At 44.2% G+C, this 25918-nt stretch overlaps 3 protein-coding genes and 1 long non-coding RNA gene across 16 annotated transcripts in view; 3 read left to right on the top strand and 1 right to left on the bottom strand.

Moving 5' to 3' along the window:
- The window catches only part of LOC123317596 (dorsal root ganglia homeobox protein), a 139356-nt gene extending 135900 nt beyond the window's left edge, over nucleotides 1-3456 (top strand). For all 13 annotated transcript variants that reach the window (XR_006538193.1, XR_006538195.1, XR_006538198.1 and 10 more), the window contains one exon: nucleotides 3161-3456. The gene's annotated coding sequence lies outside the window, so the exon portion shown is untranslated. The remainder of the gene's footprint in view (nucleotides 1-3160) is intronic.
- The window catches only part of LOC123317600, a 41933-nt gene continuing 19112 nt past the window's right edge, over nucleotides 3098-25918 (bottom strand). Inside the window, exons 2-3 of the long non-coding RNA XR_006538201.1 lie at nucleotides 11926-12017; nucleotides 3098-3219 (exon numbers count right to left, since the gene is read on the bottom strand). This is a non-coding gene — a long non-coding RNA (uncharacterized LOC123317600). The remainder of the gene's footprint in view (nucleotides 3220-11925; nucleotides 12018-25918) is intronic.
- LOC123317599 (protamine-like) lies at nucleotides 18801-19344 on the top strand. Its single transcript, XM_044904204.1, has one exon. The coding sequence runs from the start codon at nucleotides 18907-18909 to the stop codon at nucleotides 19195-19197; it is 291 nt and encodes a 96-aa protein (XP_044760139.1). The 5' UTR covers nucleotides 18801-18906; the 3' UTR covers nucleotides 19198-19344.
- Nucleotides 19809-25228, top strand: LOC123317591 (microsomal triglyceride transfer protein large subunit). The gene is made up of 9 exons (XM_044904183.1): nucleotides 19809-20109; nucleotides 21307-21730; nucleotides 22279-22482; nucleotides 22543-23156; nucleotides 23211-23493; nucleotides 23551-24198; nucleotides 24255-24613; nucleotides 24693-24860; nucleotides 24913-25228. The coding sequence occupies exons 2-9, from the start codon at nucleotides 21458-21460 to the stop codon at nucleotides 25052-25054; spliced, it is 2691 nt and encodes an 896-aa protein (XP_044760118.1). The 5' UTR covers nucleotides 19809-20109; nucleotides 21307-21457; the 3' UTR covers nucleotides 25055-25228.

Below are 25918 nucleotides of genomic sequence, written 5' to 3'. Positions count from 1 at the left end.
TGTGGGGTGTGAATGAAAAGTTTAAGGTATCAAAAATAGTAGCTTGCTTTTTTTTAGCATCCTCTGCTTACACGAACCGTATTAATTTTCGTATTTTTCTTCTGATTAAGAGTCGTGTATTTTCCGTTCAGATACGGACGACTAGGTATGAAATAGTGAATAATAATGCACGAATCACGTTGGCCGAGTCCGGTAAAGCGGTCGTCCCGGATTATCCCGAAAAATTCCATCCGCAAATGTAAATTAACGAATTCATTCGAATCTCGCAGACCGAAAACGGTCGGGGATGGAATAATCGGCGAGAAATGCGGAAATATACACTCTGATGACGGCCCGAAATTAACAAATTCCCGGTATGATACAATGATGAAATCGGGGTATCGGGAAGGACAGGGCCGTATCGCCCGTATCTCTGATGAACAGTTTACGCGAAATTCTCTATATTCGCGATATATATTTCAATAATTTACGTTGAAAAAATTTATAACTTGGAAAAACAGTAACGATGTGTTGCTTATCAGTTTCTTTATGTTACGTTATGTCCAGTAGGATTAAACATCGTTGATCCATTATTTAAATAATTAGCTAGACATGATAAGATAATTTTTTATTAGGTTTTTTTTCGTAATTTCATCTAAATTCGACAAATTCACTTGACATTTTAAAAAACTTCAAGCTTTTCTTCTTCTCGAAGCTGTCGGAATACATTGATCGATCTAAACCACACTCTCGACTTCACAGAAATCTAAGAAGGGTCTTAACACTATGGCTACATCTTTTTCAAGACACATGGACACAGAACTATATTACTTTTTTTTTCTGCGGGGTTTTCTGAAAGAATGTGGTTTTCCAAATTTCTCCACATTTTTTTCCATTCAATTCATTGGCACAAAAATATTTGTAATAAATGCCGTAATTTTTTTTGATTCGACTTGACCTTAACCGTTTGAATTTCGACCAGTTTGATGATGCACATGCACATAGGTACATGTGTCGGCAGATTTATATCGAAAAGAAGGACATTCTCAAGCAAATCTATAAAATGAGCATCAGGATTTTCGTCGACAATACTATTGATAAGCACCGTTTCCATCAAATTGATCATGTCGTGAATATCTAATGTACGTTAGGCATTTTCGAAACAATAAAATTCCTTCGATACTACCCTGTCCGGGGGGTTGGGAGACTCAATCCTCCCAAAACCATCCCGTGAATTACAGCGACCTTAGCGGCGACAGTAATACATCGTATAATTGCCCGGCGATGATATTGTTCCAACATCGCCGTTCGAGTTTGTTAATAGCCTACTATTTGCGCTTCTAAATTACAATTTGGCCATTATTTCCGTTTACTTGGACGACGATTGTATCCGCCATCTGCGGCCTAGTCGCTCTCTCGTTAACCGATAATCTCGGTTAGGGGAAATATTAACGCCAAATTGGTTGTTTTTGGAGGGCGGTTTGGGGATGAACTAGGAGGCTACTTTATTATGTTAAAGATTTCTGGAAGTTCTTGAATTATCTACCCAATTTTCTTGATCGTACGTTTTTCTTGTATGAATGTGAAATTGTGACAATACGTCTATCACTGTGATATTTTCGAAAATTGTAATTTCCCTATTCGTCGAAACTCAAAAATTGGTCGGTATGAAGCTAGAAATATCAACCTCTGATCGTTCGACAAATTTCGTCCATAAATTTTCGGAACGTTCCGGGAAACATCCTGAGAATAATAAACGATAGAGAAACATCATTCTGTCCGTTAGAAATAGACATCCGCACTACGCTCATCCAGCTGCCGAAAATTCTTATTGATGGTCATCGACGTACTTCCGAAGAAAACGATCCTAAGTAATTTAACGTGATCAAACCAATCATCGGTTGCGAATTTTTCATCATTTGAGTAATCCTCCAATTCGGGGTAGAAATGGGAAAACCTAGGGAGGACCATTAATAAAACCCATTCGGTCCGATTCCTTCTGCGAGCTCGGATGGAAAATATCGAGGACATTAGAATCGTTTTTCGTAAGTGTGGGGCGGGGGAGATGAGGGAAGGGGCGGCGACGAAGATACGCTGTATAAAGCGGCAGATTCCATTTGGCCGTCCGAAACTCTTTTATTTAGGTCGTTAAACAGATAGTTTAGACGGTCTCGCTATCTCCAAAAGATCTTATTTCCTTTTATCTACTCACTCCACTCTCGGAAAAATTGCAGTTAGAGGAAAACCAAACGCCGGAAAATGGAGACTAAAAGGGGTTCTGGTTTAAGACTTCGTGAACTAGATTTTCGTTGAAGAAATAAGACAGAAACGAACAACTTTCATTTTTAATGATATATAATATACGGAAACATCCTGCATCTAATCATTCTGTTGGTTTGTTCGAAAATCATTGAAATGACTACATAATATATCAAGAAGTAGGTGAGGTTCAGAGATCTCAGAACTTTAATCGTCAATTGCGTTTTAAGGAATCTTCTGGGTACAAAATATCTATAATGATTTTCGTATTTATATATCCATCATGATATTGGGTTTCTGAAAGCAATGATCACCAAAAGGGATCAAAATTGGGAAACGTGGAATTCACCCGGGAAAGGCTCGATTGATGGAATAATAACTCGGGAATATATAAATTCACGGTAGTCACGACACGAAAATCATCACATGGAATTCAATTCTATGTTTGTCATCTTATGTTCATGCACCTACATTTTAATCATTGAAGTTAATCATCCATTCTGATTTCCTTCCGAAGAGGGGAGGTCTAATGTCTCGATGTAATAAACTCTGAAAGTTATTAGATTTCCACCGAAATAGAAGAAATATATTTTATTTCGCTTCTGGAACGATCATTAGAACTCCTCACTAAAGTTGTTTATCTCCAATTAATTCAAAAGTTACTTCTTTATTTATTAATATGTATTCTTATGTAAGCATATGCTTACATTCTAATATTTTAAAATCTAAAGAAGTCACTTTTGAATAAATTGGTGATAAATAACTTCTAAGCCATTCATCTCGAAACTAGGCTGAATGGACTTGGTTCACTTCAGCTCTGAACCCCTCATATCATGGAATAAAAATAAACACAAACAAGTGTCATAGAAAAATATCTTTTATTTATTATTCAAAAAGTAATGATTTTTACAATATGTTTTAGATACCAAATATAGAGAACATGTGGAAAAAGGAGTAGAAGCGAAACCCTGCTGCAGCCTCCTGAAAAATAAAACTGCTTTTTAGTGGAATTGTTATTTACCCCATTAATAGAGCATGTGAAGGAAGTTTCCCCTCATCCTCGTTCTTATCTAGACCGAGGATGGGAGAGACGACGTTCAGATCTGGATCCGAACCGGGGAGAGGTGAGACCCACGTCTGCCCAGTTCAGATCTGGATCCGGGCCGGGGAGAGGTGAGAACCACGTGTGAGACCCACGTCTGCCCTGTTCAGATCTGGATCCGGACCGGGGAGAGGTGAGACCCACGTGTGAGACTCACGTCTGCCCTGTTCAGATCTTGGTCCGGACCGGGGAAAGGTAAGACCCACGTCTGCCCAGTTCAGATCTGGATCCGGACCGGGGAGAGGTGAGACCCACGTGTGAGACCCACGTCTGCCTTGTTCAGATCTGGATCCGGACCGGGGAGAGGTGAGACCCACGTGTGAGACCCACGTCTGCCTTGTTCAGATCTGGATCCGAACCGGGGAGAGGTGAGACCCACGTGTGAGACCCACGTCTGCCCAGTTCAGATCTGGATCCGGACCGGGGAGAGGTGAGACCCACGTGTGAGACCCACGTCTGCCTTGTTCAGATCTGGATCCGGACCGGGGAGAGGTGAGACCCACGTGTGAGACTCACGTCTGCCCTGTTCAGATCTGGATCCGGACCGGGGAGAGGTGAGACCCACGTGTGAGACCCACGTCTGCCCAGTTCAGATCTGGATCCGGACCGGGGAGAGGTGAGACCCACGTGTGAGACCCACGTCTGCCTTGTTCAGATCTGGATCCGGACCGGGGAGAGGTGAGACCCACGTGTGAGACCCACGTCTGCCTTGTTCAGATCTGGATCCGGACCGGGGAGAGGTGAGACCCACGTGTGAGACCCACGTCTGCCCAGTTCAGATCTGGATCCGGACCGGGGAGAGGTGAGACCCACGTGTGAGACCCACGTCTGCCTTGTTCAGATCTGGATCCGGACCGGGGAGAGGTGAGACCCACGTCTGCCCAGTTCAGATCTGGATCCGGACCGGGGAGAGGTGAGACCCACGTGTGAGACCCACGTCTGCCCAGTTCAGATCTGGATCCGGACCGGGGAGAGGTGAGACCCACGTGTGAGACCCACGTCTGCCTTGTTCAGATCTGGATCCGGACCGGGGAGAGGTGAGACCCACGTCTGCCCAGTTCAGATCTGGATCCGGACCGGGGAGAGGTGAGACCCACGTGTGAGACCCACGTCTGCCCAGTTCAGATCTGGATCCGGACCGGGGAGAGGTGAGACCCACGTGTGAGACCCACGTCTGCCCAGTTCAGATCTGGATCCGGACCGGGGAGAGGTGAGACCCACGTGTGAGACCCACGTCTGCCTTGTTCAGATCTGGATCCGGACCGGGGAGAGGTGAGACCCACGTCTGCCCAGTTCAGATCTGGATCCGGACCGGGGAGAGGTGAGACCCACGTGTGAGACCCACGTCTGCCCAGTTCAGATCTGGATCCGGACCGGGGAGAGGTGAGACCCACGTGTGAGACCCACGTCTGCCCAGTTCAGATCTGGATCCGGACCGGGGAGAGGTGAGACCCACGTGTGAGACCCACGTCTGCCTTGTTCAGATCTGGATCCGGACCGGGGAGAGGTGAGACCCACGTCTGCCCAGTTCAGATCTGGATCCGGACCGGGGAGAGGTGAGACCCACGTGTGAGACCCACGTCTGCCCAGTTCAGATCTGGATCCGGACCGGGGAGAGGTGAGACCCACGTGTGAGACCCACGTCTGCCTTGTTCAGATCTGGATCCGGACCGGGGAGAGGTGAGACCCACGTGTGAGACCCACGTCTGCCTTGTTCAGATCTGGATCCGGACCGGGGAGAGGTGAGACCCACGTGTGAGACCCACGTCTGCCTTGTTCAGATCTGGATCCGGACCGGGGAGAGGTGAGACCCACGTGTGAGACCCACGTCTGCCCAGTTCAGATCTGGATCCGAACCGGGGAGAGGTGAGACCCACGTCTGGACAGTTCAGTATTTACTAAACGTCGGCATTTTGTTGAATTGAGTCCCTTTAACCCATTGAATATAAATTTTGTAGTAATGTAATCCAGGTTTTTAAAAATAAATTCATTTTATATCGTCTACATTCTTTTGCACTCTATGAACCTTAAAAATTCGCATAATTCAGATTCTCTTGACTTTGATGGTATTTCCAGGTCAAACGGAAAAATTAGCTGACCTTGAAAAGTAGGTCAAGGTCACATAGAAAAATCAAACCCAGAAATCCGATGTTAACCCGAGATTTTCACATTTCAATTTTTCAATGTGACCTTGACCTTGACCTTGAAAAGTAGGTCAAGGTCATCCAGAAAAATCAGAGGTTGACCTTGAAAATTAGTTCAAGGTCAAATGCGAAAATCACGGTTTAATATGCGATTTTCGGGTTTGACCTTGACCTACTTTTTCAAGGTCATTCCCAATTTTTCGGCGTGACCTTGACCTTGACCTTGAAAAGTAGGTCAAGGTCATCCAGAAAAATCAGAGGTTGACCTTGAAAATTAGTTCAAGGTCAAATGCGAAAATCACGGTTTAATATGCGATTTTCGGGTTTGACCTTGAACTAATTTTCAAGGTCAACCTCTGATTTTTCTGGATGACCTTGACCTACTTTTCAAGGTCAAGGTCAAGGTCACGCCAAAAATTGGGAATGACCTTGAAAAAGTAGGTCAAGGTCAAACCCGAAAATCGCATATTAAACCGTGATTTTCGCATTTGACCTTGAACTAATTTTCAAGGTCAACCTCTGATTTTTCTGGATGACCTTGACCTACTTTTCAAGGTCAAGGTCACACGGAAAAATTGGGAATGACCTTGAAAAAGTAGGTCAAGGTCAAAACCAAAACCTGAGATTCCTGCATTTCGTCATCTTATTTTTCCGCTTATGATTGATCGTTCGACCTAGAATTATTCAAAGTCAACTTTTTCGTGCTAGAGAACTAGGTTCTAGGTCATCTGAAGGTGTTTCAAGTTCCCAAGGGCATATTCAAAACTCGTCAGAAGTTATAAATTCGTATATTTGTAACAAAACATAAAAACGTACATGCTACATATAACAAACTTAATAATAAAATTGTTGTCTGTCTGTCGGATGTAATCTCGGGAGTAGCTCAACCGATTTTCACGGGACTGACTAGCGAAGCGGACTGTCCAAGGAAGGCTGCAAAAATTAAAGTACAGTTTAGTATAGCGTATAGCAGAGAAAAGGCAGTAGTGTGGTGCGAATTCCTAATCGCACCACACCGGACCGGGGAGAGGTGAGACCCACGTGTGAGACCCACGTTTGCTCTGTTCAGATCTGGATCCGGACCGGGGAGAGGTGAGACCCACGTGTGAGACCCACGTCAGCCCTGTTCAGATCTGGATCCGGACCGGGGAGAGGTGAGACCCACGTCTGCCCTGTTCAGATCTTGGTCCGGACCGGGGAGAGGTGAGACCCACGTGCGTGACCCACGTCTGCCCTGTTCAGATCTTGATCCGGACCGGGGAGAGGTGAGACCCACGTGCGTGACCCACGTCTGCCCTGTTCAGATCTTGATCCGGACCGGGAAGAGGTGAGACCCACGTGTGAGACCCACGTCTGCCCTGTTCAGATCTTGGTCCGGACCGGGGAGAGGTAAGACCCACGTCTGCCCTGTTCAGATCTGGATCCGGAACGGGGAGAGGTGAGACCCACGTCTGCCCTGTTCAGATCTGGATCCGGAACGGGGAGAGGTGAGACCCACGTCTGCCCTGTTCAGATCTTGGTCCGGACCGGGGAGAGACCCACGTCTGCCCTGTTCAGATCTTGATCCGGACCGGGGAGAGGTGAGACCCACGTGTGAGACCCACGTCTCCCCTGTTCAGATCTTGATCCGGACCGGGGAGAGGTGAGACCCACGTGTGAGACCCACGTCTGCCCTGTTCAGATCTTGATCCGGACCGGGGAGAGGTAAGACCCACGTGTGAGACCCACGTCTGCCCTATTCAGATCTGGATCCGGACCGGGGAGAGGTGAGACCCACGTCTGCCCTATTCAGATCTGGATCCGGACCGGGGAGAGGTGAGACCCACGTCTGCCCTGTTCAGATCTTGGTCCGGACCGGGGAGAGGTGAGACCCACGTGTGTGACCCACGTCTGCCCTGTTCAGATCTTGATCCGGACCGGGAAGAGGTGAGACCCACGTGTAAGACCCACGTCTGCCCTGTTCAGATCTGGATCCGGACCGGGGAGAGGTGAGGCCCACGTGTGAGACCCACGTCTGCCCTGTTCAGATCTTGATCCGGACCGGGGAGAGGTAAGACCCACGTGTGAGACCCACGTCTGCCCTATTCAGATCTGGATCCGGACCGGGGAGAGGTGAGACCCACGTCTGCCCTATTCAGATCTGGATCCGGACCGGGGAGAGGTGAGACCCACGTGTGAGACCCACGTCTCTGCCCTGTTCAGATCTTGGTCCGGACCGGGGAGAGGTGAGACCCGGGTGTGAGACCCACGTCTGCCCTGTTCAGATCTTGATCCGGACCGGGGAGAGGTGAGACCCACGTGTGAGACCCACGTCTGCCCTGTTCAGATCTTGATCCGGACCGGGGAGAGGTGAGACCCACGTGTGAGACCCACGTCTGCCCTGTTCAGATCTTGATCCGGACCGGGGAGAGGTAAGACCCACGTGTGAGACCCACGTCTGCCCTATTCAGATCTGGATCCGGACCGGGGAGAGGTGAGACCCACGTCTGCCCTATTCAGATCTGGATCCGGAACGGGGAGAGGTGAGACCCACGTGTGAGACCCACGTCTCTGCCCTGTTCAGATCTTGGTCCGGACCGGGGAGAGGTGAGACCCACGTCTGCCCTGTTCAGATCTTGGTCCGGACCGGGAAGAGGTGAGACCCACGTGTGAGACCCACGTCTGCCCTGTTCAGATCTGGATTCGGACCGGGGAGAGGTGAGGCCCACGTGTGAGACCCACGTCTGCCCTATTCAGATCTGGATCCGGACCGGGGAGAGGTGAGACCCACGTGTGAGACCCACGTCTGCCCTGTTCAGATCTTGGTCCGGACCGGGGAGAGGTAAGACCCACGTCTGCCCTGTTCAGATCTGGATCCGGAACGGGGAGAGGTGAGACCCACGTCTGCCCTGTTCAGATCTGGATCCGGAACGGGGAGAGGTGAGACCCACGTGTGAGACCCACGTCTGTCCTGTTCAGATCTTGGTCCGGACCGGGGAGAGGTGAGACCCACGTCTGCCCTGTTCAGATCTTGATCCGGACCGGGGAGAGGTGAGACCCACGTGTGAGACCCACGTCTGCCCTGTTCAGATCTGGATCCGGAACGGGGAGAGGTGAGACCCACGTGTGAGACCCACGTCTGCCCTGTTCAGATCTTGGTCCGGACCGGGGAGAGGTGAGACCCACGTCTGCCCTGTTCAGATCTTGATCCGGACCGGGGAGAGGTGAGACCCACGTGTGAGACCCACGTCTGCCCTGTTCAGATCTTGGTCCGGACCGGGGAGAGGTGAGACCCACGTCTGCCCTGTTCAGATCTGGATCCGGAACGGGGAGAGGTGAGACCCACGTCTGCCCTGTTCAGATCTTGGTCCGGACCGGGGAGAGGTGAGACCCACGTCTGCCCTGTTCAGATCTTGATCCGGACCGGGGAGAGGTGAGACCCACGTGTGAGACCCACGTCTGCCCTGTTCAGATCTGGATCCGGAACGGGGAGAGGTGAGACCCACGTGTGAGACCCACGTCTGCCCTGTTCAGATCTTGGTCCGGACCGGGGAGAGGTGAGACCCACGTCTGCCCTGTTCAGATCTTGATCCGGACCGGGGAGAGGTGAGACCCACGTGTGAGACCCACGTCTGCCCTGTTCAGATCTTGGTCCGGACCGGGGAGAGGTGAGACCCACGTGTGAGACCCACGTCTGCCCTGTTCAGATCTTGGTCCGGACCGGGGAGATGTGAGACCCACGTGTGAGGCCCACGTCTGCCCTGTTCAGATCTTGGTCCGGACCGGGGAGAGGTGAGACCCACGTCTGCCCTGTTCAGATCTTGGTCCGGACCGGGGAGAGGTGAGACCCACGTCTGCCCTGTTCATATCTTGGTCCGGACCGGGGAGAGGTGAGACCCACGTGTGAGAGCCACGTCTGCCCTGTTCAGATCTTGGTCCGGACCGGGGAGAGGTGAGACCCACGTCTGCCCTGTTCATATCTTGGTCCGGACCGGGGAGAGGTGAGACCCACGTCTGCCCTGTTCATATCTTGGTCCGGACCGGGGATAGGTGAGACCCACGTGTGAGACATACGTCTGCCCTATTCAGATCTGGATTCGGACCGGGGAGAGGTGAGGCCCACGTGTGAGACCCACGTCTGCCCTATTCAGATCTGGATCCGGACCGGGGAGAGGTGAGACCCACGTGTGAGACCCACGTCTGCCCTGTTCAGATCTTGGTCCGGACCGGGGAGAGGTAAGACCCACGTCTGCCCTGTTCAGATCTGGATCCGGAACGGGGAGAGGTGAGACCCACGTCTGCCCTGTTCAGATCTTGATCCGGACCGGGGAGAGGTGAGACCCACGTGTGAGACCCACGTCTGCCCTGTTCAGATCTTGGTCCGGACCGGGGAGAGGTGAGACCCACGTCTGCCCTGTTCAGATCTTGGTCCGGACCGGGGAGAGGTGAGACCCACGTGTGAGACCCACGTTTGCCCTGCTCAGATCTGGATCCGGACCGGGGAGAGGTGAGACCCACGTGTGAGACCCACGTCTGCCCTGTTCAGATCTTGATCCGGACCGGGGAGAGGTGAGACCCACGTCTGCCCTGTTCAGATCTTGATCCAGACCGGGGATAGGTGAGACCCACGTGTGAGACATACGTCTGCCCTATTCAGATCTGGATCCGAACCGGGGAGAGGTGAGACCCACGTCTACCCTGTTCTTATCTAGATCGAGGATGGGGAGAGACGACGTTTTCCCACATCCTAGACTCTGGACCATTTGTAAAAAAATATTACCTTAAAATCCGAGTTCGCCGACTTATTTAACACAGGATTGACGTTAATTTAAATTTGGTGATTGCCATAGTAACTGTTACAGAAATCAGAGAAATAATCTAGTATTAACGTTAATATCGCCTTAAATACGTCGATGCACACGGCCCTTAATGAAATAATTATTATAATTTCAATCAAATCCGTAGACTGTAATGCTTGTTCGTTCAATATTGGCAAATAATTGTAATGTTCATCTTGTGTACAAATAACTCAATAAAACAAATTGAAAAATTTTACTCGTTTTTACTCCCTTCTCATTACGTCACCTCACTTCTCGAAAATTCATATTCCACGTTACAACCGAGGAATGACGAATTATTTTAAGGACTCTTCACTTTCACCTCCACTTCCACTCCACTAAATAAAACTACTGTGTACCGCTCAAAATTCCATACACTAAACTTCAGATATCAATTAAAATTCATTCTAGAAGGATTCTGCATTTTCTGAAACCTATTTAGGGTTTTCACTCCTAATCTCCGGTACAAAATCAATTAAAAAATTGAAATGTACGATTTGTAAATTCTTGCACTGATTTGTCAGGAGCAAATCGAGTATAAAAACTTTGTCTTTGAAATTATAATTATATATAGAGATTGGGAGTGAAAACCCTACAAAGTTTCAGGAAATTTCACTTCACCTTCACTTCACCTCACCTCACTTCACTTCACTTCACTTCACTTCACTTCATTTCACTTCACTTCACTTCACCTCACCTCACCTCACCTCACCTCACCTCACCTCACCTCACCTCACCTCACCTCACCTCACCTCACCTCACCTCACCTCACCTCACCTTCACTTCACTTCACTTCACTTCACCTCACCTTCACTTCACTTCACTTCACTTCACTTCACTTCACTTCACTTCACTTCACCTCACCTTCACTTCACTTCACCTCACCTTCACTTCACCTCACCTTCACTTCACATCACCTTCAACTCACGTTCACTTCACTTCACCTACACTTCACTTCCAGCAATGTTAGTATTTTCGTATGTACATACTTAGGTTTCATAAGAATGAGTCAGTAATTTAAACAAAATAGCTCACGTTGGCTCGTTATCAACTTTATCTGCTGTGAAAATCTACAAAAGTTATGACCGTGATTCCTGCAGCAGATAAAGAGGATTATCAGCTACATTTCATGGTGCCAAAACAGTTTTAAATTGTTGTAGTGTGTAAAATAATCCGGACCGGAAGACCGGAACTCAGTGGATAAGGGTCGGAAAACGTTCTCAGACCATTTAACTGATGCAGACACCGACGAAACCAGTCGAAAGAACGAACGAGTGTCGTCAGGGGGGGATCGATCTTAGTCAGAATCAGAGGGTTCATTTCAGATTACCATTTCAAATTAAAACATGTCTTCTCTTGTTTGACTCACACATATCACAAAAATTTGCCGCTAAAATAATTATTCTTTCGTCAATGACGCATCAGAAAACCGAAATGACCTCCTGTTTCTGAAAAAGTTATCAAGCCCTGACGTCATATATAACCAGAATTTCCTGTGGACAACATCCGTACCATAATTTTCGCGGTGTGTTCGATACCGGAAGTAGTTTCTCCGGAGTGTTCGACCGGAAGTAACGTGAAAAATGGAGCCGAATTCCGTTGGCCATTATGAGAATGCACTTACCCTCTGGGCGGGACAGGCCGCGGTCGTAAACCACTTACTCGACGATGTCCAAGGATTCAGTCGGACGGAACCATTAGACCTCATTTTTCACCCTAAAAAAAAGTCGTATACAAAGGAGATGCTATTCATACAAAAATACGGAACTTTCATATATTGGGAATGAGAAGAACGATTTTATACTGATACTTCTAAATGAGTTTTTCACCTTTCCAACAGTGAATAATTGAACTTTAATTAGAAATTTATGAATGACCTCGAGGAAGACGTATTATAGTTATAATTCTAAAATCGATAGAAAAGACTCTTTTCAGCTTGATTGTTCCGTTTATAAAGGCGGAGATAAGGATCTGCGAGAGGGCCACTCGTCTCGCAAGCGTAGAAAACAACAAATCATCAGCTCCTACAAAAGGCGAAAAACCCATCTCAACTTCCGTCCTATGAAATCTGTTTACGAGACTTCTGAATAGCTCCATTATTCCCATTAAGTCGAGGGGTGGGCACCCTCAACGAAAGAATTGCGGTGCTCGTTCCTCGATCGACGGACAATTAGGGGCTTTATCTTTTTGTATTCTTTTCATATTGTAATTGTCGCGATGGTCTGTTGATGTTTACTCATGAATAATGCAGTTATCTGATAGGCAGGGATTTATGAACATTTCATACATACACTAAAAACAAAATTTTGTATTGTTCTGTCCGTAGTAAAATTTCTTGACAGTGAATAAATAGTTTATGAGAAGAAATAGGTATATCGTTTCATATGTGTAATTCTAATTTCCAATCAATATTTCCACGTTTATGATTTCCTAGGAATGGAAGGAATTTTCGAAGCGACATCGAATCATGAATGAATATAAAGACGGAGAAGTGTAAGAAGGCGATTGAACTTTTTCTTAAATTATTCAAAAATTGAGAAATCTTCCCGAATGGCATCTTATCTGGAAATATATGTCTGACATATACATACATATGCGAAATGAACACTACTTCGTACCGGCTAAAATTCCATACAACCAACATTAAGACACTTTCTTATGGATTCTCAATAAACAAAAAATCATACTATTTTTTTTTTACATATTTGAGGGACTATATCAGTTTGAGCAGAGTATGCGTAAATCTCATATCGTCCTTCCAATAAACCCATTATATCTCCAACAATCAAATCGGGCGAGGACAATGATCGCCAACGAGCTCTCGAAGCCAGAAAACAAACAAAAACCATTCATTCGAGCGGTCTGTATGAGCGACACTACGGGATAAAGATACCATAATAATAATCCGCCCATATGTTGATGCACCCTTTGTTTTTACCCCGAGCAAGGGTGGCTGTAGGCCCTTCAGTCTCTAGTGGCGTATTTGTCGATTTTTCGAAGAGGACCCTGCTCTTGAACGCCTAATCTTCGGTGGCAATTGTTTACTCGCGTAATCGAGAACCGAGGGGAAATTCTACATGTTGGATTATTCCACCAAGGTTCTGCGAAGTCATATCAGAGAAAGATCAAAACACTCGAAAGTTGACCATCGAAAAATTCCCAAAAAGATGAAACCGAACGGTTGTGCCGAAATGAATGAAATTCTCAGATTTATTACAAGACGAGTTGCCCTTTCAGAGTATGTATCATATTTAGATCAGCGATAATTTTCCTGGAAGAAAAATTACTCGCAAGTTGACCATCGAAAAATTCCCAAAAAGATGAAACCGAACGGTTGTGCCGAAATGAATGAAATTCTCAGATTTATTACAAGACGAGTTGCCCTTTCAGAGTATGTATCATATTTAGATCAGCGATAATTTTCCTGGAAGAAAAATTACTCGCAAGTTGACCATCGAAAAATTCCCAAAAAAATGGGGACAGTTGAAACTTCATCAAGACCAAACAGTCCTGTTGAAATGGATGAAATTCTCAGATTCATTACTAGACGAGTTGTTCTTTCAGAATATGTATCACATTTAGATCACATTTAGATCTACAATAATTTTCCTGGAAAAAAAACTACTCTAAAATTGACCTTCGAAAAATTCCCAAAAAGATGTGGTCAGTTGAAACTTCCTCAAGACCGAACGGATGTGCCGAAATGGATGAAATTCTCAGATTTATTACTAGAAGAGTTGCTCTTTGAGAATATGCATCACATTTAAATCTCCGATAATTTTCCTGGAAGAAAAACTACTCGCAAGTTGACCTTCGAAAAATTCCAAAATAGTTTCGAAACTGACTAATGTGTGAAACCTCTCGTCGTATAATCAAACATCCAATAAATGTGAGCAGTTCGATTTTGTATTCGGTTCTGCAACTAGACGCAAATTATCCGTGGTGGAACGGGCGAATCCCTAAATCAGCCCTCTAAATCTCTTTGAACGACCCCTCCATAAACTTGTATTTGCACACATCGCTACAACTGTATCATAATGATAATGTACTAACATTAGTTCATGAATAAACGCGGCACTTAGTATTATTGACTAACATTAATTTGTCATTATGAAGACGATTGATATATGTATATGTTTGTCGATATTTTGGTTATTTTCTCCCCCACTGAAGGAATTACATGAATGGAATATGCATTACTTTATTCACGGATCGTGGATGAAAGTACGCATATTCAAGTTTCAATTTAGAAGAGCGGGGTTAATTAAGCCCAAATTCGAAACAAAAGGAAACTGTGATAATTCTTTCCTTTTTCAAGCTTTGGTTAAATTGATCCAAGTGATGGTGCGGCGAAATATTTTTGCTCATTACAATGGTTATCAATTAACTATTTCGCTTTACGTTAGAATATTCTCTGAAACAGATTATTGTTTTCCTCAAAAAAAAAGGGTATGAAAGATTGATATTAAATGATTCGAGAACCTCTACACTCATTCGTCAACTCAGCAATATATTCTTTCCTCCAATATAAACTTGAATGTTTTTCTTTTGTCCCAAATATTTTCTTATCCGCCGAAAACCCGAAAAGAATCGTTGGTCAGCAAAAAACCCTCGTCTCATCAAATTTCCTTATGAAATACCGATCCAAATAACCGCAGTATTAATCATTCTGTCCATTTCCACTAGTGCAAAGAGCATGATTCGTTAAAATATTGAATCTACCACGGCCAAGCGCACTTTATGAGTCTGTCCAGAATGTTGCATGAATAGAATTCGCCAGTCATCGATCTATGCAAATGGGCCGAATATTTCTACTCGATTCTTTCGAGGGAAGATGAACGACTATGCCCTATACCCTCGAAAGGTCCGGTTTGGCTACGAAGACGATATTAAGAGCACAAAAATCCCTAATAAGTTCCTGATGTGTCCCAAATTTTCATCATAGATGATGTTTGAAAAAAAGTTTCGTCTTAAGACTATTTATGAATCGATCTTATGGTGGGTTTATGCAAAGCTTCTAATGACTAAGACGCCTAAGAAAGGAAAGTCTCATTGGTAGATGGCGTTTTCCACGCCAACTGCCAAGCCAACTCGTCAACGGAGGTCGATTTTGAAAAAAATTAATAGGAACTACCCCTGCTAATTCTCAACGACATGTTTCTGCAAACATGTTGCCAAAATCTGCATATCGCTAATAGAAGGCGAACAAATGAGTCGAACAAGGCAATTTCGATATTACAATCGCCTTTGTAAACCCCTTCATTTTCCTGAAAGGTTTTCGGCTACGTAAAACGATTCGTCATAAACCTTAACGTCCTTACTCCCATATTTCTACCCTCATTAGCATCAAGTCCACCCCGCCATCCATCACGACGGCAAGGGTTTGAGGAAAATCTTTGGCTCTTAACGCCGTTGTCTTCCCGTGCTTGAATAAGTGCACAACTTGGCTAACTCGTAAATTCTTCCAACGTCGGCCTGTTAGATTCCTTCCCTGATTTATCTTTCTAATTCACGGGGAAAACGGCGAATAAATCTGTCCGGCTGTTTTTGCGGAGATATGAATTTTTAATGGGGAAGAAACGGGGATTCTATATCGCGTTTGAAATATGGACTCTGAGCTCGCGTTCCGATTGGTTATCTGGCAATGTGTTTCAATAGTTGTTAGTCGGGAAGTCTGGGGTTTGTCCTAAAAGACGAAATAATGTGAAAAGCGCCAAAACTGGGAGACTTTCTTGCATTGTTCTTCACCATAGAACAGCTTGACATAAATCAATAGAAAAATAAAATAAAACAGGACTTTGTACCTTGGAAACAAGGCTTTTTCACATAAATCTCGAAAATCGACCATGAAAATCTTCCGTATTCATCTACAAACATATCGTAGAGCCGTCGACGCGAAGCAAAAGATCCTCATCAAAGGACCGCGCACGCACCGGCCAATTCCGCAACCCGGTAATTTAAAAGTCACTTTCCACACTATCTAGATACCATCAAAGAAAAGCGGAGCCATTGCCGGACGCTCAGCATCCCGGAGACAATGAAAATCTCATTTGGCCGTTGAAAGGAAAACAAACATAGCGCTTAAATGGAGATCTCGCAATATACCGGTGCCCATAAAGGGAGGACGTAGAAAATTTGCCAACTGCCGTCGTTCTTGTGATTTTTCTAGTAATCCGTATAGCCCCGCATTCAGCCCTCATCTGATCGGCAGGGTAGTAACGGGCAAGAATTTGTCGTATCGAAGTTGGGAGAAAAGAACACACAAACGTTGTACTGCAGTACGCAGAAAAGTAAGATAACAGTGTTCATTTAGTCAATCAGTTTTTGTTTTCGATAGAATTAATCACTCGACTTTCGAACTAAGGTGCAAGATCTGTTGTACAAATCTACTCGAAAGATTTGTTATTATAGGCTGATGTGTACAGCGAAATTCTGTTGCCAAGTTGAAAGAATGAAGATGATACCTTCAACTATGCATTCGTCTCATGAAAGGAACGCTAGATGGGCCATGAGCTCTGCCTGAAAGTGGCTCTTTATTGTGTTACATTTCCCCAATACCTAAAAATCTTTCTGTGTACCGCATCATCGACGAAATAAGCCCTATAAAAAATTCCATCCCTCGATGCCGACCCTGCCTGGTAATTACCGTCCGGTTTACAAAACAACTAATTACAAGTGTGTATTGGATGAAAACGTACCCTTGGTTGTTAATGAGTTTTCGCAGATAGTTTAATTATTCAGACGCTCATTAGGTCTGACAAAAATGAGAAGGAACGAAAATTTCCTCGGCTATTCCATTTTTCCCATTCATTCCTTTCCTTTATTTAACCGGTTTACTTTTCATTTCCGCCTTTTAATCTTGGAAAACGCGGACGATTATACGAAGGGCTGGAGAGGTTCGTTAGCGGGAGTTTTTTTTTTCGCTTTAGCTGGACCATGAGAAAGGAGGTGAGGAAGGACCAAGATTTAAAACACGCATTTGTCCGAAATATTCCGCAAAACCAACGACACGATACATGTTCACCCATGAATAAAGAAAAACCAAATAAACTTCTTTTCACACTTCTCGTGAAGACAAATTATTTGACGTAAAACAAAAAATATCCAAACATCGTAGACTTTATTTCAAGTCTTTCATAAAACAATACAGATTTAATAGCCCTTCGTGTAATTACACTGAGCACTGCTTGATATAATTTTTAGCTGATAATGATAATCTACGATGGTAAGGGTGAAAGAAAATTGAAACATCTATTTTTAGCTGCGATGGTGCCCTCTTTGATTTGACGAAAGTATTAAAAATGACTGCATGATTATTACAGATTTCTACACGTTCCTGAGATCGTGAAGTTTTCTGCGTTTCAGCATTTATTTAGGATGATTTTATGCCAGAAAAAATATCAATATTTTACCAAAAAAAGGACACACTACAAAAACGAAGACAATGAAAAATTATTGAATTGAACAAAACACGTAAGCATTAGAGCCGACCTCTATGATCGTTGGGACGAAATAGACTTGTACTAGTTTGAAATCTCTTATCATCTTGTTACAGGAAACTGTTCACTCAGAAGTTTGCTGTATCAAAAACATTACATCTTTAAACACTGACAATGAGATGACGATAATGAAAGAATGACTAAAGTAATTATTTGAAGCTTCGCTTCTAGACCTCTTCATCACACAACTCGATCATGTTAAAGAAATTGCCTTCACATCTTGTACCTAAGATTTTTAAGCCCAAATTTATTTCTCAAAAATTACAGGGTCCTCCAGAAGAACCCTCAATACTTTAGCTGCGACCTTATGGAAATTAAACTTGATTCAAAATGAACACAGCGAAACACCTTCTTTTAGTTTAGCAGACACCCTGAACATATCTCCATACAAAAACGGCTACGATTCAGAGAATTCATATATTTTAGCATAAAGATCCGGTCTTTGCATCCGAAACCATTGTTATTCATGATTTTACCGTTAATGAACGGTTATGACTTCATAATTGAGGCTTATTTACTCTTTCGTCGAAGTATATTCACTCTCCAATGAGACGATAATTATGAGGAATGCGAAAAGTGAGTTAACTTAATGGACTGAGAGAAGTGAGGCAATGACCACTATGAAGAATGAGTTAGGAAAGCCAGCTATAGTTTTCGAGAATCTTCGAGCATCTCTTGAGTACTATTCAATTAATTCTAATAAAAGTAGTTATAAACACAATGAGAAGCTTCCTTTGTGGTAATTGATTACACACTTTAAATATTAAATATATAACGTCCGAAAAGGAACAGACCGTTTATTTTAACAGAGTTAAGGCAAAACCTTCTACCTAACCATTCTAGAGGAATAATTCCACGTGTTGATAATATGAAAAATTCATCGACAATGTTACACAGAAAGAATTTTCTCTATGACAGATCCCTCCTATAATAACTCGATGTAAAACCACAGAATAAGATTTTTTCCGCGATTATATCAAATCACCTCCCTCGAGAATTTCCTAGGAGACGCTTTCCCCGAAACAATCATTCAGTTTCGCGATCCCGACCTGACATGAGCATCTAAATTATCCTCCGGTCCAAAAACCTCGTGAACCGAGCGGAAAATGTCCAACGACAGCAGCCCTAACCAAGGGGAGTCGGCCGCCTCCAAAGCGGCCAAACGAAGGGCCGCCACCAGAAATCCCTATCTGAACTTCATGCGAGAGTTCCGGCTGAAGAACAAGAACATGAACGTGGTGGAGCAGACCGTGAAGGGGGCCGAGATGTGGAGGAAGATGAACGAGAGCCAGAAGGCGCCCTACGTGGACCTGGCGCGTCAGGCCAGGCGAAGGAGGAAGAAGGGCAAGAAGAGGAGGAGGAGGGGTAGGAGGCACTCCATGGAGTCAGACTACTGATGGAGCACGAAGCAGCATCGCCGGTCCTGTCTGGTCAAGATTGGACGATTTCTTAATTAGGGTTCTCTGAGCAAATTGTGACGTGATTTCACTGACAGTCCTTGTGTCTGTTTTGACGTATATGGAATAAAATTCGTTGTGAATATCTGTCTTCCGTTTTTATACGAAAAAATAACGTTTGAATGAGGCCTAAAGATGTTTATAGCATCACAATAGCACCTAGAGATGGGTGAAGGTAAACTTCATACAGTTTACTGTAAACTGAAGAATTTACGAATTGAGTTAAGCACAAAAGACTTCAAAAAGCCCATAAAAACGCTGGAGACTTAGAAACATCTTTTAAAACTTGTGAAATCGTACAATAACTCGAGTAAAAATAAGTCGAAGCGTTTGTTGTCAAAAATATACTGGCAATTGAAGAGGAACTTGAAGAATATTTCTCTGAATTACAAAATTTCCCAGGCTCCTACCTACATCAAGATTAAACATTAATCAGGAATCTCCATCCGCACCGATTCGAATTCGGAAAATGATGGTCAAGTCCGAGAATCCCGATCCTCGAGCGATCATTTAATAAACCGACCGCGTTCGTCTCGTCCCATCCCAATAACTCCGCGACATACGAATCCGGTTTGTGTCGACGTCGCGCTTTCTTGCTGGATTCTTCCTGCTGTTCTCCGTTCGTTGGTTGGAACCTCGGCTATTGTAAAACTTTTACCGAGTCGTTACAGTTTTGGGTTTTTCGAGACGTTGAGATTCGGGGAAATTAGAAAAGGGCGTCCTTGGGGAAACGACGAAAAAGATCGCTTCAAAAGTGTCTAGTTTGGGCCTTTTTGGGTCAGAAGTGGACGCGCGGTCATTACGTTGAGTGCCTTTTTATTGGATACACCGGATGTCGTCCGAATACAGCAGGTAAGTCTACCACTCGAGAATTTTTCAAACAAGCTGTTGACGAATTGATTCTTTACTTCGATACGGATTTATAGCTCAATAACTATCAAGTCAACAGCGTAGACAATCGAGTATTTATTGCACTATTACAATCCAGAAAGTTTGTGTCATGTGGTTTAAGGAGATTATTTAAAATTAGTTCAATGTTTGTATCGGATGGTAAATTCGAAAGAAATTCTAATGGGTTTATTTATCAGTGCTCAGAAATGTGTTTCGAAATCAATCAATCTGTTCACAATCCATTTTCACTTAATTTTCCTCCTCTGATGTCATCCTTATTGGAAAAACTTATGATTTTTTCGTGGTTGAAACAGAAGATTCATTGTATGAAATATTGAAGTGAGAAGAGTCAATTTTTTCCACACTTTCCAAATTCTAGTTACGCCCATGTCTACTCAATTTGCGTTTTTGAATAGTCGAACTTTATTAAACACATATTTTCTTGGATACATTAGTTGATGAATTGGTGGATGCGCTCGCATTCAATGAAATCTTTTCACTTTTAAATTGATCTAAATTATACGAATATATTTCATACTTGAAGGAAGTAGATCGAAAGGTCCAGTTGAGAGTGAAAAGCCCTAAAAATAATATCATTCGGTTACACCAAAATATGAACTTTTCGAATCAAATTTGAGTCAGCACGAACTGTACAAAATGCAAAGTAGTTTTTTTCATGTCAGAAAAGAAATTTTTATCGGTGTTATCAATATCATAAACCACTTCATTCTGAAGCAGATTTTAAGTGACCTTTGTTATACATTTTGCTACAATGATTGCTCTACACCTTGCTAAAATGAACGGACTATGTATCCAACGCAAAACTTGCATATAAATGGAACAGGTTCAAGTTTCAACCACGTAATCATTACCTCTCCAGCTGAATTATTCAACTGTCAAGTAAATTATTCTAAAGAAAAATATTAATTACACTTTGAAAAACGCTCATTTGAAATTCATATATTTTATATGTCCCAGTTCGGGGAACGACTGAACATGAGAAAAAAAGAGAAAGAAACGGCAATCAGTAAACTGAAACGAATACTTAATTCACCAATTAGACACGCAAATGCCTTCTTATCATGATCGCAGGGTAATCTAGATGAATCATCGAAATTCATTTATGCACAATCCGGACTAATCAAATTGTCGTTTCAGGTCTTTTCCCCCTAAACAATGCTGACATGGACCGAAAAACAACGATAAGATAAGACGTCTTGATCTTCGACCTTAACGAGAATGAAGAAGAACTCGAACATCAGTTACAGCGTCTAACATTTCGAAGCATGACATAGGAACCTCCTAAAACATGTTGAAACCTAGTTCTTCCTCGATTTTTTACGTGCTTCTCGTGTGGGTTGTGGGAAGTTGCTATGGCTTCGTTTTACTATCGTCGGCAGCCGGACAGAACGGCGATGTGAAGTTGTTCGTGCCCGGGGAAGAAACACTCTACAATCTGCATTCGACGGTCGTTCTGAACGAGAAAAATGGAGAGTCGAAAAGTGTGGGTTATATCGTTTCCGGGAAGGTTGTGGTGCAGGTTGTTTGGAGTAAGGAATACGAGAAAATCTTGAAAATTCAGGTAAGAATGTTTCCATGACCGAGTTATATCGATTTTTCATTTTTCGCCTAGTTGATAAGAAGAATATAAGAATGATTTTCCCTATATTTTCTATGCTCTTTATAAGTATAACTCCCAACCTAGAATTCACTCATTTACGCTAAACGTCCTTGATCAGGTCATCTGTAAATGTACGTACCAAACTTTATCGTTTTCGTATAGATACGGAGGAAAGAAGTTGTGATGGAGATATCAAAATAAAGGGTTTATTCACCAGATCGTAAAAAAGAACCTTAAAATTGTCCTATTCCAAATAGTTTGTAACAGAAGGAATATTTTTTAAGCCTGATATCAGTGTTTTGTGCTGCAGACTCTACTTATGCAGAATCTTCAGTTCGATTCTCTTCTACGTTGTCGATCTAAGCACTCTTGCTTACTGTTGTCATTTCAGGCAGGGTGACCTCACTTAATACAATCGCGAAATGTCCAGAAATTTGCAGTTCGTCATAAACATAATCCATCTGCGTTTGTTTCTCGATTTTATAACCTAAATTCTCTTTATATTCCAGTTGAAAGAACCCAAACTGCACATCAAATCCAGAAAAGCGCCATCTCCAGACGGTTTCGTGTTTCACACGTCCAGACTCCAAGAATTCACCAACGAACCATTCTACGTGCACTGGGACAACGGAAAGATCACAAAGATTCTAGTCAACGCCAAAGAACCGACCTCTCTCGTCAACCTTAAGAAGGGAATCGCAAGTTTGTTCCAGGTAAGATAAACCGTCTCCTAAAAAAAATCTAGAACGTCTCTAACGCTACCTCGTTCGCAGTTCCAACTCCTGGACGGCACCTACGAAGAAACGGACTCCTCGGGGACGTGCACGGTGAGCTACACCTCCCAAGAACCCCGCAAGATCGTGAAAACGAAACGAGACTGCATTTCCTCCGACCTACCCTACCTCAAGAACCCGGAACTCTCGTTGGACGCCATCGTCACGTCGACCAGACAAGTCGACTACGTATTCGACCAGAACTACCAACACTTCCAGACCGTGAGGTCCCAAGAGACGCACGTCATGTCGGTGTCCTCCAGGGAGGATTTCGGGAACCAGGTGCATTCCGATCACTTCCTAGAATTCGCGGAGGCGTCTCAAGATAAGATCTCGGCTCTAAGGGGAAACACCGCCGATGACGCGCTGAAGAAATTGATATCGTCGGAGAACTTGAGCGAGGAAAGCTTGAGGACCGATAAGGAATCCGGTCAAAACGAGGACGCGAAGGGTTTCTCGGAATCCGTGAACGAGGTCAGGGAGCTTTTGGCCTCTGAACTGTTAGGAACCGCAGGTCCAGCCAAAGCCTTCTTGAAGTTGGTGTATACTGCTCGAGGTGCGTCGAAGAAAGATATCCAGAAAACGTTGAATTCCAAGAAGAATGCCAAAATTTTGTGAGTATTTTTGGTCTCCTGGATTCATCATGGAACTAATCATTTGTTTCTTAGACCTCAACTTATGGATGTATTGGGCTCTTCACAGACATTGGCTACGTACGAAGCTGTGATGGGTTATCTGGATTTGACTAAAGAGGAACAATTGGATCTATCGGAAAGATATCTGTGGGCTCTCTCCCTCGGATCCAACCCTAATCAGGATATCGTGGAAAAACTTTTCAACAAATACAAAAAAAGCGAGAATATTCCCGTGAAACTAAACGAGACTCTTCTCCTAACAGTAGCCAGCATGTGTCGTAGACTAACCACATCCCCTATTAATCACGATGAAAAGGTAAGTGACGTCGAAGAATATCTCCAGCATTTAACCTTCTTCTTGTTAACCCCACAGATAAATCAAAAATTCGAAAAGCTCGTCCTGGAGAAACTGAGAAAATCCAAAGACGAAGAGAGCTACCCATATCTCAGAGCCCTGAAGAACCTCAGGTCGCCCACCACGATCCCAGACCTCCTGAAAAAAATCAGACAAGGTTCAGCGAAAGAGGGCGCTTTGGCGTGGAAAGCCCTCATAGCCTTCGACAGGCGACACTGGACGCCGGAAGTCAAGAAAGCAGCCAAGAAGACTTTCCTACAACTGGACAGGAAGCACGACTCCAGTTCCAGGTCCATAGCGTCGGAAATACTCCTCGAATCCCGACCAGAGGACGCCACGCTGAAGGAGATAATCCACCATTTGGCCTCCAACGATACGGCCTACGAGATCACGCAGTACGCGCTGCAGAAGATCAGGATGATGGCCGAAGACGATCCGGAGCTCAAACGAAGGGTTGTCCAGATAATTAAGTCCGATAAGAAGATAAACAATTATTCCGTGTTGAACCCAAGGGGGTTATCCACCGCCATAAAGAGGTATTTCGTTCAGAACCCTTCCGGTAACGGCAGTTTGATATCCCTTCAAGAAATCAACAGCGCGATCGTCAAAAGAGGTATCGTGAATATAGTCTGGGATAAGAACGGAGATACCAGTGAACTGTTCAGCGTAAGTTTGCCCCTTCCAAAGCTTCCAGCAGATTCCAAACAGGTTTTCTTTTCCAGTTGGGCATCTTCACATCCGGCCTTTCCAGCTTCCGTTCGAGCGACTCTGAGGAATCCGAGGAAGATTCCGAGCCTACCACGGCCGGGATGGAGCTGGCGGTGCTGGGTACCCAGCTGAGGCCGTTCGTCTTCTTCAACGGTCAAGGGGAACTGATGGGTCACGTTTGGTCTGGTACGGCCTCGGAAAGGACCACCGCTTACCAGGCGCTGATCATGATGCAGGATCACCTGGAGTACCTGAGATTAGGATCGGGATTCATCGTCGAACTGGACCTTAGAGGGGCGGTTTCGTTCGATTTGGCTGGGAAAGTGGAGATTTCCATTTGGGGAAGGACCGCGAATTCGCTCGTTGAGAAATGGTGAGGAAATTGCTGGATATTACAGTTATTTAGTCACTAGAACTTAAGTTGATAACTGTCTGTAATTTTTTGGATTCAGTGCCGGCATATTCTTAACGGGATCCATGAAGATCGACACGAGTTTCGTGAGGTCGCAAGTTGAGTTTACCACGTCCCTAGAACCCCAACTCAAGCTGGAGTCCGATATCGATTTTTCGGCGAATATGAGATGCTGCATGAGACTCAGCCAAATCGACGTGCAACTCAAGTAAGGAGATTTTTCGTCGAAAATTACCAGCTCTAACACGTTTTTTTTTCAGGCACAATATATTCAAGATCGAAAGGATTCCCGGTAGCAAGCACAAGCTTAGAATCGCCAAGAGTAGGAAATATGTTTCTCCGGGAAAATCGTATTCTTTGAACAGGAAAAACAACGAAATGTGCAGTTCTATCCATCAATGATGCGATCGTTGAGAGATTCAAAGAAGTTAGTTGTAATTTTAACCAAAAAAAAAACGCTCAAATAGTTTTAAATATATAGAATATTGTAAATAATGTATCATAAGAGGAATTTATTTTAAGACTAAGATCATATCAGGATGTAATTTATTGAACTATAAAAGAAATACGCTGCGACTTCAAAGTTCGTTATTTCCAAAATCATCGAGATATCCCAAATTGCACTACTCAAAAAGAGAACTACAGAAATTTCTCGAGCTCGATTCCAAAATCTTCAAGATTAGATAGTTTTATGAAACCGCGCAATAATCCTTCCAATTTATTTCTATGAATGTCAAAATTCCATAAATTCGCGAGTTGACATATGAACAATGTCGAAAAGACCGAAATCTCGTCCAAATTCACGGAACAAATCGAAAAACAGGCAAGAACAGCGCACGCCCATCACACCCAACCCCTTCCTCAACTTCTTCCTGTCCAAATGCGGCGTCAAATCCAACTCGAAATTGCACAAGTTCGCCAAAGCCATCGGCAACGAATGGACCAACATGAATTACCACGAAAAATCGCCCTATTACCAGCTCGCGGACAAGGCCAAGAAAAAGAGATTGAAACTGTTGATGAGGTCGGGCATCAAAGACGACACAACGAAGGAAGAACGTAAAGACGACAGGATGGAAGAGACGAAACACGAGAAATATCCAAGTAGAGACGGTTCGGTAACATCGAATCTAAAAAACTTTCGGAAAGATGAGATTCCGATCGAAAATCGACCGGCCAAAGTGTTGGACGAGTGGCTGGCAGTGACCAAATTCGTAACGCCGCAAAACGAGGCGTTGGTCGAAGAGATACGTCCTAAATCGCCAA

The sequence above is a fragment of the Coccinella septempunctata genome, chromosome 7 (assembly GCF_907165205.1).
Source record: "Coccinella septempunctata chromosome 7, icCocSept1.1, whole genome shotgun sequence".
Taxonomy (NCBI): Eukaryota; Metazoa; Arthropoda; class Insecta; order Coleoptera; family Coccinellidae; genus Coccinella; species Coccinella septempunctata.
Note: the sequence above shows the minus strand (reverse complement) of the source record. Positions and strands in the feature narration are given on the sequence as shown.